Below are 13,537 nucleotides of genomic sequence, written 5' to 3'. Positions count from 1 at the left end.
TCTGATTCTAAACAATGCGGTCACTGAATGAAACATTACATGACTGTGCCAGCTTATAATGTCAGCTCTGCTTCAGTAATTAAGAAAATCATCTGTGGTTGTTAAGTACAACATCTTGTAATTATGACTTGAAACTTACTGTAAGCTTCCCCATTGATTTTTCTTGTCAGAAGCTGACTGTGAAAGTCACAAATGTCAGTCATGTGATTGTGGGACACTGCAACCATTGTAAATGCATGCCAATTGAGAACCACCCATATTGTCATCATGTGACTGCAGGGATGTTGTGATAGCCATACATTTGAGGACCAGTGCCATGAGAATTCAAGTGGTCACTGAACAAGGCAGTTATTAATCAAGAATCACTTGTATTTTTTTTTCTTATTTGTCTTCTTTCTGTCAGTTCAGTTTACTATCTGTGCTAAATAGTATCTTAAACAAAGATCTTAAAATAAACAAGTTTAAAATGCTGCAAACAAAAATAACATCCATATGGTAATGATTAATTAATTATTAGTGCTTTAACTGTTTGAAAATGATTTTCTTACAGGTGAAAAGTATAAACCAGGTAAGTCTTCTCTTTCATGTTTATGAATATTTGTCTATGTTCTTGCATAATAATAATGTACCAAACTATGGAGCATCTTGTCAAAGCTGGTATCTTCCAATTTTTGGGGGATTTCATCACAATTAGTGGGAAATAGGTTGCAAAGGGCTACTTTGGGAATATTTTTTACTTTAAATGTCTTCATAATAATAGTATTAATGATTCACAGTGTGGAGTTTGGTATCAACTTTTGAATGCTCATGATTTTGCATGTTCAATGGAAATAAGACCACCATAAATTTTATAATCATAGTTCTTAGGGAAGATTATGAATAGAACCATTAGTAGATATTACTATGGAGATGGTTAATTCAAAATTCTGAAATTGTGTATTCAGATAAGACTGCTCTACTTTCAAAAGTCAAAGTGTATTGCTCAGAACCAAATGAAGAAGGCAAGCAAACATGAAATAAAAATGCCACTTTTAGAAGTCTAATGACAAACCCAGCATGGGTTTGCCAAAAATGAATATGCCAGACAAAACTGGCTAAGATAGAAAAATGTGGGTTAGGCAGCATCACTACCAAATGGATTTGCAAGTGGCTGATTAATCATACTCAGCATGTAGTCCTTAATGGAACTGCTTCTACATGGGGTGAAGTATGCAGTGGGGGACCCCAAGGCTCTGTCTTAGGCCCTGTATTTCTTTAACGATTTAGATGAGGGGATAGAAAGAGAACTCGTCAAATTTGCAGATGACACCAAGCTGGCAGGAATAGCCAATATGCCAGAAGGAACAGTTGCAGGAATTGGGTATGTCTAGTTTAATAAAACGAGGGACTAGAGATGATACAATAGCAATGTTCCAACATCTAAGGGGCTGCCAAAGAAGAGGGGTCAGCTGAAGGCAGAACAAGAAGCAACGGATGGAAACTGATCAAAGAGAGAAGCAACCTAGAACTAAGGAGAAATTTCCTGACAGTTAGAACAATTAATCAATAGAATAATTTGCCTCCAGAAGTTGTGTATGCTTCAACACTAGAGGTTTTTAAGAAAAGATGAGACAATAATTTGTCTGAAGTGGTATAGGGTTTCCTGACTGAGCAGGGAGGGGGGGTTTGGATTATAAAATCTCTAAGTTCTTTCCCAACTCTGTTATTCTGTTACTTTCAACTTCTGAAACAAAATCTATTTTTTATATAAACAAAGATGAATTTCACCCAGCAGCAGATGCTGTGATTCAGCAGGAAAAGGTCCTATTTAGATCAATATAATTATAGAAAACTAAGACCCGGAATTTAAATAAAATTCTAAAAAAATCAGTATTTGCAACACCTTTTACTCTTGCAATTCTCCAGCTGTTTTAGTTTTTTTTTTACTGAACATTGCATAACCTCAATCATGTGATGTTGTTAAATATTTGATTACCTGACAATATCTGAAGATGTTGAACTTTAGTGAGGTGAAGAGGGAAATTGTTTTATTTGTGTGTGTGTGTGTGTTATCTATAGATGTAGATGTAAATAGATTACAGATGTTAATAATCATATTTTATTATATCTTCCAGCTGGAACTGAAGGTGATGGTAAGTCTGTGCTTAGGTTTTTTCTTTTAAACAAAACCTACTAGCTTTTAAAATATTTTGCATGGAATGAGTTTCTTTAAAACTTTCAGTAAACTCTGAATGTACAAAGCTCAGCAAATGAAAACCTCTGAATGCAACTAACATTTTAGTTCAGTTAATTCATTTAGATAAAGATTGGAAGTAAGCTACTTGTGACCTCTTCCTGTAATGTTACTTTTTTTTCTAATTATTGTGATTCTCTCTTCTCTAAAGCAGGGGTGTCAAACTCACAACGTCACGTGACGTGTCACGACATATCGTGACTTTTTTTGCCATTGCCGGCAATGCGGTGGGCACGGTTTCAGTATGATGTATCCGGCCCATGGGCCAGCAGTTTGACATGCCTGTTCTAAAGAATATGGTGCTATGGATTTATAACTTGACAAAACCTGCTACTATTTCTTAAAAGCAGCTGGGAGAACAATAACTCAGCCCTATTAAACTATATATCTCTTTAAAGTAGCATGCATGACAGGCAAGAGTTTTTAAAGAGTTATTATTAAATATTAGTTTCGTGTTAGAAACATAAAACTGTATTAAGCAGTACAAAATGCAATACCTGTGGACAGTGCTTTTTTTGTAAAAGAAAAAGGTGCCAGAACTCACACATGTCATACAACCCGCCTTGCTTACCCTACAAGGTTCCATCCAAAAAAGGTGCCGGAACTCCGTTCTGAGCGTTCTATGACAAAAAAAGCCCTGCCTGTGGATCACATATGCCTTAATGCCTGTGAGAACCAGACAAATCCTCCAGTCCTTGAGACTTTCTAGTCTTCACTTTGGAATCTTTGATGCTCTCTGAGCTTGGATGAGCACCAAGGACTCAACAGTTCAGTTCTGAGCTAGAGCATGTATACTCTCTTCTTGTCTTCTTTTCCTCCCCCCTCCCAGCTGACCTAGCCTCTTTTCCTTTGCCTGCTACTCTATTTCTGCCCCATTCCTTTTTGAAGGATCCTTGGTCAGTGGTGGGATTCAAATATGTGAACAACCGGTTCTCTGCGTGGATGCCACTTCCGGAAGTCCATTCTGGGCCTGGGCAACAAAAAGTGGTGCGAACAGGCTGAATCCCACCACTGTCCTTGGTGCTCTCTGAGCTTGCTTGTTTTCCTGCAGATATTTTATTACCCAAACTAGATAACATCATCAGTACTGCAACGCTCTCTACATGGGGCTACCCTTGAAGACCACTCGGAGGCTCCAACTGGTACAGAATGCAGCCGCGAGAGTTGTATCGGGGGTCTCCCAATACTCCCGTGCTACACCTTTGCTCCGCGAGCTGCATTGGTTGCCAGTTGTCTTCCGGGTGAGGTTCAAGGTGTTGGTAATGACCTACAAAGCCCTCCATGGCATGGGTCCAGAATACCTTGGGGAGCACCTGCAGCCGGCGTCATCTTCCCTCCGCCCAGTACGCTCCCACAGAGAGGGCCTCCTCAGGGTGCCGCCAGTCAAAGAATGCCGACTGGTGACCCCCAGGGGGAGAGCGTTCTCTGTGGGTGCACCGGATTTATGGAACCATCTTCCGGTAGAGCTCCGGATGGCGCCCGATCTCCGCTCCTTCCGGCGCGACCTTAAAACCCATCTCTTTAAGGAAGCGGGCCTGGCCTGATGGGACGGGGTGGGATTGTTACTATGATTTTAATTTTAAATTTGTATTATTATGGGCACTGTTTAATCATGTTTTTAATAATTTTAATTTTTTTGTATCTGTTTTTATGTATTGCCCTGTTAACCGCCCTGAGTCTCTTGAGAGAAGGGCGGTATATAAATTAAATTAATAAATAAATAAAAAAATAAATTATGTTACCTAGTGTCAGGACCCACCCCAATTCACATCCTAGGAAATAAGGACTCTTGGAGCCGAGTTGTCCAAAAGGAAAAAATTTACTAAGAATAAGATTGGTTGTGGAGATATGAGACAGGATCTGGTCTTGAGTCACATTTCAAATCTATATAAGCATTCCCGGTTCAACCCACTCCCCTCAAAACTCCATTTGGTTAGGATCCCATCAATTTGGTTGTCAGGTCCTTCCGTGGGAAGAAAGAAACTTCGTGCATTCCTTTGTTGATTGCCTTCTTCCTACAGCCCCAACAGACAGATCACTTCCCCCCCTTTGTTCCCCCAGATCAAAGGTTCTTTGAAAGCAGCTACAGATAGACTGAATAAACAATCCCCCCCTCCTTCTACCAGTATGGCAGAATCCCAGTAGGCACAGTATTTTAACCATACATTTATGAATGTGATATCAATGGATTCTGACACCTAGTTTGGGTAATGAAATGTCTGCAAGAAAACAAAGCAAGCTCAGAGAGCACCAAGGACCTCTCATGCCAACCCTGAGCTACAAATATTCTCCTTTATTAGCACCATTCCTCCTTTTTATTTGCATCTGCCCAGCCCACCTTGTTGGGCATTTCCTCATCTCTGGCTGCTTCTCTTCCAGCCTCTCCATGCGGTTTCTCTAGTCTTCCACCAGATTCTACCCAGTTTGCCTGTTCTCCTGACATCTTTTCACATTGCCTCTCCCTGCCCATAACTGATCTTTTCCAGACTTCACATAATACAGTAACCTGTTGAAAAGGTTGCAACTTATTTTCTATTTTCAACTTTTTTTAAGAAAATTTGCAAATGACACTGACATTCTCTTTCCCCCCCAAAAAATGATTATACCCATCCTTACCACAGGTAGTCCTTGACTTACAATAGTTCATTTAGTGACAGATTGAAGTTACGACACTTTAAAAAGTGACTTGTGACTGTTTTTCACACTTACAACTGTTGCAGCCTCTCCCTGGCCACATGATCAAAATTCAGACACTTGGCATCTGATGCCAATTTATGACCTTCTGACAAGTAAAGTCAACGAGGGAGCCAGATTTATTCATCAACCGTGTTCTTAACAACCACAGTGGGTCACTTAACAACTGTGGCAAGGAAGGTCTTAAAAGGAGGCAAAATTCACTTAATAACTGTCTCACTTAGCAACAGAAATTTTGGGGTAAATTGTGGTCATAAATCGAGGACTACCTGTACTGACCAAAAACAGATACTGCGGCTACCATCCTTCCCCTCTTTTTTTGGTGGGTTGTGGTTTTATACTTAATTTTGAAAATGAATCTATAATCAGCTGTGCTGATAGCAATCATTTTTGCCTTTTTTTTCTCCCCACCCCCACCCCCAATGAAGTGTTGATGGTGGAGCTGGTGGGTGGTCCAAACCGATGTGCTGGTCGTGTTGAAGTCACTTATTTTGCCAGCTGGAGAAGTGTGGTTTGTGGTGAAGATTGGGACATGAAAGATGCTCAGGTTGTCTGCAAACAACTGTACTGTGGCCATGCTCTTGCTGCCTTGAGCGATGGCTCCTTTGGTAAAGGGGAGACTGGGCCTTTGATGACTAAAGTAAATTGCGATGGGTTGGAATATGATATATTGTCGTGCCCATATGACTATCGTCCTGCTACATGTGGAAATTACAAAGATGCTGCTGTTATATGCTCAGGTAGGTAGTTTCTTCTGCTTTTTAAAAATCGTCAGAAATATTTTGCACATCATCTCTTCTCCTTCAGTAGATTTTGTAATTTATACATTTATTATTATAAATTATTCACAGCGTATAGCTGATCATCGTGCATCTTCTTGAAACTAATTCAAACTTTCATTTACTAAGTGGTGGATGCTAAAAGTTTAAAAAATAACTTCTGAAATAAACTCTCTTTTTCGGTAACTTTTAAAATGTGATTTAATTTTAAGCAAAGCATCATGAATTACTAGTAGCTCTCCTTTCTTTGGCGCATATATACAGCTGCAATTCAGCGTTTGTTTTCTCCATCAAAAATTCTGATTGCTCTTTGTTTAAAATTGATCTTTGATTCATTGGCAATGAGATTCTGTTAATATCTTATCAGGGTTTTCTAGAGATGGATCAGAAAAAGGGTTTTGTTCAAAGTAAATGTCCTTCATGCAACTATCTAATCCACAGATTTCTTTGTAGCTTTTTGCTTTACGGAAATTGTTTGGAACAAAACACATGGAATCAGTGGAATTACAGTGTGAGCATGATAGACATTCCTGCCAGCAGATCTTTCTCAAATTAATGTCAATTTTCAGGTTTTGAACATTAAGTCCCAAGAGCAGCTATTTTTTTAATTTGTTTTTAACTTTTGTATCTTGGTTTTTTAATCACCCTGTAAACCGCCCTGAGTCCTTCGGGAAAGGGCGGTATATAAATGTAATAAAATAAATAAATAAATAAATAAATAAATAAATAAATAAATAAATAAATAAATAAATAAATAAATATATGTGGTAACAGTTTGAACAACACTTTTTGACTGAGATCTCAGAAAACTCTCCTTGGCTGCAACCATCATGTTGCCTTGAATAAAAGTAATACTTCCTAGGCATGTTTGCTTTGCTGTTAAATCAATTGAGGCTAGAATTTTGATTCTTCTAAAAAACTAACCAGGCTTTTTTTAAAAAACCTAAACCACATAAGTCTTAGCCAACTAAGCAATGACTAAATTTCATTAAAATTATTGCAACCACAAATTGTTATGACTAAGGTATGCATCATTACTCTCAATCACGCCTGATTTTAGTTGGATTGGAGCTATTTTCTTGATAATTTCCTTTCTTTATTCCAAGAAATCCATGCCCCAAATCTTAGCTGAAGCATATTTTTCATATTCATGGGAGGTTTAAAATATTGAAATAAAGGGTTGGGTTCGTTTCTTTCACAGGGATTTTTAGGGAGATAAGAGTCTTGCTCCCTACAGGGAATGCAGGACTGATCCTGTAAAAAAGATAATTTCTAATATAGAGAGCTGCAACAAGTCAGATCAGTTGTTTATCTATCCCACCATCATAAATTATGACTGGCAGGGATTTTCTAGAGACTCAAGCAAAAGTTTTACACTGATCACCTGCTTTCTCATCTTTAACTTAAATCAGTTAAGGGGTGCATCAGAAAGTTTCTGATGTGAAGCATTTCTCAACCACAGACCTATGGTCCTTTCTTAGGAGGGCCTTGCAGTTGCTTTAAAGATGATGGTGAGGGTGATGATAATGGTGGTGATGATGATAATAATATGATGATTTAAACTTGTATATTCATGTCTTTTATGAACACTCAATTTATCTCCATTGACAGATTCTGGATTGAAACCAACTGGCATGCCAGGTAAGTTTACAGTTAATTGTAATATTGTTGAAATTAATATATAATAATATTCAGTCTGATTACTGAGCATTTTGTAATGAACAAACTCAGGTGAAGTAACATTTGCACACAGTTGAAATTACCAATAGGGCATAAGCCCTTCAGCCTTAGGTTCAGGTCACAAGGATATGGGGCTCTGGATGGTTTAAGCTTTGTAAGCAGAGAAAATGCTGCTTCCTTGCCATAGGCACATTTGTAAGATTTAGACTGTGTGTCACAACCTTGACAGCTTTCAAATGTGTCCAAAAAAGTTCAAGAATTTCTCAGAGAGCCATAATCCCTTCTCAGCAGGGCATTATCTACAGTCCTGCAGTTCTTTGAAAGATGGCGATGATTTAAAATTGTATAGAATTCTTTATTGGCCAAGTGTGATTGGACACACAAAGAATTTGTCTCTGATACATAAGCTCTCAGGGTACATACAAACAACAAAGGTCATAGATCATAAATCATAGTTACAATCATTAATCATAAGATACAAACAACATGATAAATCATAAGATACCAATAGGAGAAGGTAGAAGGAAAGATGAGATGAGAAAGATGAGAAGATGACAATAGCAATGCAGCCTACTACATGGGTAAATATCTTTAGTCCTAAGACAGTGCTGTGGGAATTAGGTATTCAGCAAAGTGATGGCTTAGGGCAGGGGTAGGCAACCTCGGCTCTTTTATGACTCATGGACTTCAACTCCCAGAATTCCTGAGTCAGCTATGCTATGCTATGCTATGCTATGCTATGCTATGCTGACTCAGGAATTCTGGGAGTTGAAGTCCATGAGTCATAAAAGAGCCGAGGTTGCCTACCCCTGGCATAGGGGAAAAAACTATCTTTGTGTCTAGCTGTTTTGGCATGCAATGGCTTATAGCAGTGTCCTGACGGAAGAAGTTGAAACTGTTATGTGCAGGATCTGAGATGTCTGTAGATATTTTCTTAGCCCTCTTTCTGATTTGAGCAGTATCTGTAGATCCTTATTGGAAGACAGGCTGGTTGCAATTGCTTCCTCTACAGTCCTAACTATCCATTGAATTCTGTACCTGTGCTGTTTGGTTGCTGTGCCAAACCAGACTGTTATAGAGGTACAAATGACAAACTGAATAATTTGTCTATAAAACTGTATCATCAGATCCTTGGGCAATCTGAGCTTTCTGGGTTGACGCAGGAAGAACTTTCTTTGTTGTGCCTTTTTAATGATATACTTGTTATTTCTTAACACTCAATTTATCTCCATTTACAGGTTTTGGATCAACCGAAACTAGTTTCGCAGGTAAGCTTCCAATTAATTGGAATATCAATAATATATAATAATATTAAGGCTAAATCTGATTACTAAACATTTTTAATGACCAAATTCAGGGAGGCAAAATTTACACAAATTTGGAATTACCTTTAGGGTTGGGAAATTCTTGAAGTTCACATATCTGAAAGTTGCCAAGGTTGACACACAGAGTTAGAGACTTCTCCCATTTTTTTCACAGTTCCTCATCCTAACTCCTTAGCCAGTCTTGTCCATCAACTTCTAGATTTTGTTTTAGGAATTCTAAACTTTTATAGTACATCTATATTCCAGATGTGTTTGCCTTAGATATTTCCCAAGTACATTTCTAAATTTTGCAGATGTTAAACAGCATTCCCTAGATTATTGCATGTTTCTTGGGAAAAGATACAAATCCAGCCAGGGCTATATTAAGACCCTGCTGGGCCTAAACACACTCATCTTGTGGGTTCCTATTGTAGGAATAGTCCAGATCCTCAGTTATAAAGATATTCCATGGATCTATATTTTTTCAGAAAGTCACAAGAAATAAATGGTAAATAAGGAGAAACAATCTCTTAAGATACATTTTTTCATTTTTATTAAATTTTTATGTTTATTGATGGGACATACAGTATGGGTTTTGACTTGTTATTTTTCATATTTTTGTTTTTTATTAACAATGTCTTTGTATGCCCCAACAATTTTGTAGGTCCTAGGCACAGAGCCTTTTGCACCCAAATAAATTATATGCCATGAACTCAGCTGGAAATGATAATAAAGAGAATGCTTTTAGCAGGAACTATCAAGATTTGAGGGAAAATTTTTTAGGAAAGTCCTGCAAAAATGTTTTCATTAGCAAGCTCAAATAATTTAGTAATTTAGTCATTTTGTATTGACTGATTAAATATTCCACTGCAGAATTCTTTGCAATCAGTTAATCAACTTCAGCTACAGACTAGTAATTCCTGGTTTTCTCTCAGAAAGTTTTCATATATTTGCACAATCATAGTACTTAATGATTATTGGGATGTAATTGTCTTTCTATAAAATTGTAGATTAGTGGTATGAAGAATTGTCAATGTAAGCTGTGCAATTCTCCAATTTCAGTACATTGACTTTGGAAGATTATGTTATTATGCATTGACTGAGGAAGCACATGAATAGCTGACTTCACACTGATCTATTAAGGTTAGGCTGCTAATGAAGCAAATCAGTGGCCTTTGATATTATGTAAAAGTCAACTCAATTAGAGAACATCCTGTACAATAACGACAGAAAAAAGGGTAGACCATTATATTTCTTATATCCACAATAGTACATCCTGGATGGAACTACCAAGGGCCAGTAATGTGCTCCTTTATGTGAAAATTGTGAATAAAAGCATTGGCTTAATAGAATAAGCATGTGCATTACATAGTATATAGTAAAATCAATGGTCTGTATTCCAGCTTCAAAATACCCTTTGTCTGGAAAAAAATGGAATAATTTTTTGTCAGGAATAACATATTATATAAATGAAAGTGCATTAATGAAATTGCAGTAGTTTTTTTTAAAAAAAAAGAAAAAGAAAATCAGCATAGGTTCTAGACTTGCATGTGTACAAGTCATTTATTTCAAATATTTTCAAATTGTTAACAGTTGTATCTTCAGGAAAAATCAAAATGGAATACTGCAATGTAATGTTTTACAGATGGTTCAGCTTGTAGATTAGAACGTATGAACACTAATGTGGTAGTAACAGCTGGAATAGCCAGTAAAATATATATAAAAAATAACATATGGAGCTCAGGTTGAACTGTGTAGTCCTTGGTGATCTCTAGCTTGGATGTTTGTTTGCAGACGTTTCTTACATGACTAGATGACTTCATCAGAGCCAGTGCCTTGGACTTTGCTCTTTGTTTATATACAACAGCTTGTGTGAGCGGAGGTGAAGTTTTCTCCTTGGTAGTTCCTTAGTTAGGATATTATTTTCTGCTTGATTGGTTTTCTGATGTTAATCCCTGCTTATCTGGGTGTAGCTGATGGAGAAGATGTGTTAGTCTCTTTTAGCTTTTTTATTCTCTCTTTTGAATTGTAGCTCAGAGAGCACCAAGGACTCCACAAAGAATAAAAAGCACACTGTAAGAATAGCTGAAGTATCATCCTCAACCTTTTATCTATTGGAAAATTACTTTATTCAGCAATATAATATCACTAAACATAGTTGGATAGTTGGTCAAAATCTACTGTTTTCTGTACCAGCACAGAGATAATATAAACAGTCCAGTGCCTTCTTGTAGCATGAAATCCAGCTCATGTCTCTATTTAATGGTCAATTTCATCAGGAATAACTGCTAGAATAATGTCCTCATTCCCCCTGCGTACTACCATACTGAGTGTACTGTCCTTTTTGATAATGTCACTGACATCATTGGCAGAGATTATTGGTTGTCCATTAATGCTTATAATCACATCATTTTCTTTCAGGCCTCCTCTGAAATAAACGAGAGAAAAAATATTAGCCTAATAAGAGACTCCCAACTGCTTTCTATATCAAGATACTTCAAGATACCAGAATCATAATTCAATCCAAGTAACTACTATTTGGCAAATATAGTATGGAACACTGTATCCTACTCTGTAATGTTTACTTTGGGAAAAGAAAGGAATTTTCCAGTGACATTAAACAAAACGAGTATGAAAATGCATCCCTTGATAAAAAATCCATGATTACATAATTCTCATTGTAAAGTTTTGCCCAGAGTAAAGAAAGCACTGATGTAATACTGTAACTACACTTTAATTTGTATGTACTACATGCAGTATATATAGGATGCTATTTTCACCTTATTGTTTCCTTCTATGCCTCCTATAGCATCTTTATTGCCTTGTTGATTCAGTTCTCACTACATAAGTACAAGACAGTAACAAATCCTGTCCATAACTGGTTTCTGCACAGGATTTACAAACAACAGGAGAGATTTTGTTATATACTTTTAGATTCCTGTAACAGAATCCAGGGAGAGCCAACTGGTACAAAATGCAGCTATTAACTAATACACAATCTTATCATTTTATATACGAGATAGATTAAAAATTAAATTTGAAACTGGGCCTATTTATAAAGGTCCACTTTCTCAGGCACACTGGAAAGATCTTTTATCAATTCCAAATTGTGAAATGCTTTTCCTTCAGAGCTAATATTGATTTCATCTCTATATGATTCTAAGGACAGTTTTAAAAATAGTTATGTTTATTTTTAATTTCTGCTATTAACCTTCTTGAGGTCAATTGTTGAAAGGCAGCATAAAAGCCACATAAATATGTAATGGGAAAATAAGCAGATGTTGGCGTAGAAACGACATTGATTTAAAATTAAAATAATTGTTCTATACCCTTGTCTAGTTGTTATTTAATTTATCTAATTTTTAAAACAGAGAAGGAATTAGTACTTCGGTGATCATTTTTAAGAAATAAAAGAGATCCAATTTCCTTTTTAAAGAATATTTTAAGCATTTCCTTGAAATAAACCTTACATCAGGGGTGTCAAACTCAATTTCATTGAGGGCAGCATCAGCACTGTGGTTGCCCTCAAGGGGCCGGGTGGGTGTGGCATGGGTGGGCGTGGCCTACTGGGTGGGCATGGCTAGAGTGCATATGGCCTACTGGGTGGGCATGGCCAGCTCTACATCATTCACATCAAGGGTGCCTTTGGGGGTCTGGGCAGGAGTGGGACAGATCTGAGGGTCTCTGGCAGAAGGAGGGTCTCTGGGCCAGGGCCAAGGCAGTGGGGGCCGTTCCCTTACTGTTTCCAGGATGGCTTCGGGGGCCACATGAAACCACTTCGCGGGCCGCATCCGGCCCCCGGGCCTTGTGTTTGACATGTCTGCCTTACATGATATCTAACGGGTGCAATCTTCAAGGCCTTCTTTTACAAACTTTTCTTCTGACTGAAAAATTAAAGTTAGACCTCTAGAGCAAGAGTAAATCCATCCATCAAGCTTGACTATGTTCACATTGGTGGCACTGAAGCTAATGAGAAGAGTTCAGCATTCTTTCCCCACATCATCTTGTCCTGTCTTGTAGACAAACTCCAGCTATGCGTTATGGAAAGACAAACCCATTTAACAGGCGGAGACATGAATCAACCCCCAAGCACAGCTATTTTATGTAGCCACAAAGCTTTCACAAGATTTGCTCATGCAAAGAAAAATACCTTACACAAGCAGTTCTTTCAAAAGAAAGAAGCATTTTTCAGGAATTATTAATTTCTTGACAGCCTACCATTTACAGTGCTCAGGGAGATCATTAGTATGAAATGAAGAAACTTCATCCTTGCTCTAGGTATGACAGCTCCAGAAACATTAGCTTAATAAGGAGTGCACATTCATTAAATATTAAATGTTTCTAGGGTAAATTGTGATAATACTTTCAAGCTATGTCTGAAGGGGTGAGGACTATAAAGAAGAAATGATCACTTCTCTTTGAAGAATTAAGCCTTTGAAGAAATAAGCACAGAGATTACCTGAATAGTAATATGCTTTATTGTGACATATGACAACTACATACCCCACATACACCTTCCAGTTCTGATTTATTCAAGCTGCAATTTACAGTTGTAACTCTGGTGCTGCCCAGAATCATTCTGGAGTGAGACAGTCCAGAACTGAATTAAAGTAATAAAATTCAGTGCCTCAGGTTCTGGTTACTCTTGACTTGTATTTCACAAATCACACAGTACTATCTAACTCTTACCATTTATAGAAGCCTTAAATAGTATTGTTTCTTGCTGAGTGATGTGATTCTTGTTCAACAATATCCTGATAAATTCTGAACATCAACAGATGCAGACTAATGGCTAATAGATACGAGGTACAGCTAAGATCTAAGACCTCTGTGAGCTAGATTTTATA

General features: G+C 37.4%; 2 protein-coding genes across 3 annotated transcripts in view; one reads left to right on the top strand and one right to left on the bottom strand.

The window, feature by feature from the left end:
- LOC308669247 (scavenger receptor cysteine-rich domain-containing protein DMBT1-like) overlaps positions 1–11,979 on the top strand; it is a gene marked incomplete at its 3' end in the record, with an annotated part of 267,088 nt that extends 255,109 nt beyond the window's left edge. The window contains exons 4-9 of one of the 2 annotated variants that reach the window (XM_081329866.1): positions 551–568; positions 2,115–2,132; positions 5,356–5,667; positions 7,318–7,347; positions 8,625–8,654; positions 11,112–11,979. In XM_081329866.1, the coding sequence (XP_081185992.1) occupies positions 551–568; positions 2,115–2,132; positions 5,356–5,667; positions 7,318–7,347; positions 8,625–8,654; positions 11,112–11,122 (419 nt within the window). Of the gene's footprint in view, positions 1–550; positions 569–2,114; positions 2,133–5,355; positions 5,668–7,317; positions 7,348–8,624; positions 8,693–11,111 lie in introns of those variants that run through there. The other variant, XM_081329865.1, reaches the window with a different exon arrangement.
- Positions 10,891–13,537, bottom strand: part of HTRA1 (HtrA serine peptidase 1) — a 42,889-nt gene continuing 40,242 nt past the window's right edge. Inside the window, exon 9 of the mRNA XM_081329864.1 lies at positions 10,891–11,118. Within this exon, the coding sequence (XP_081185990.1) occupies positions 10,950–11,118 (169 nt within the window). The 3' untranslated portion in view covers positions 10,891–10,949. The remainder of the gene's footprint in view (positions 11,119–13,537) is intronic.

The sequence above is a fragment of the Vipera berus genome, assembly GCF_964194415.1.
Source record: "Vipera berus genome assembly, chromosome: 5".
NCBI classification, from domain to species: domain Eukaryota; kingdom Metazoa; phylum Chordata; class Lepidosauria; order Squamata; family Viperidae; genus Vipera; species Vipera berus.
This window is presented reverse-complemented; position numbering and strand designations above follow the sequence as displayed.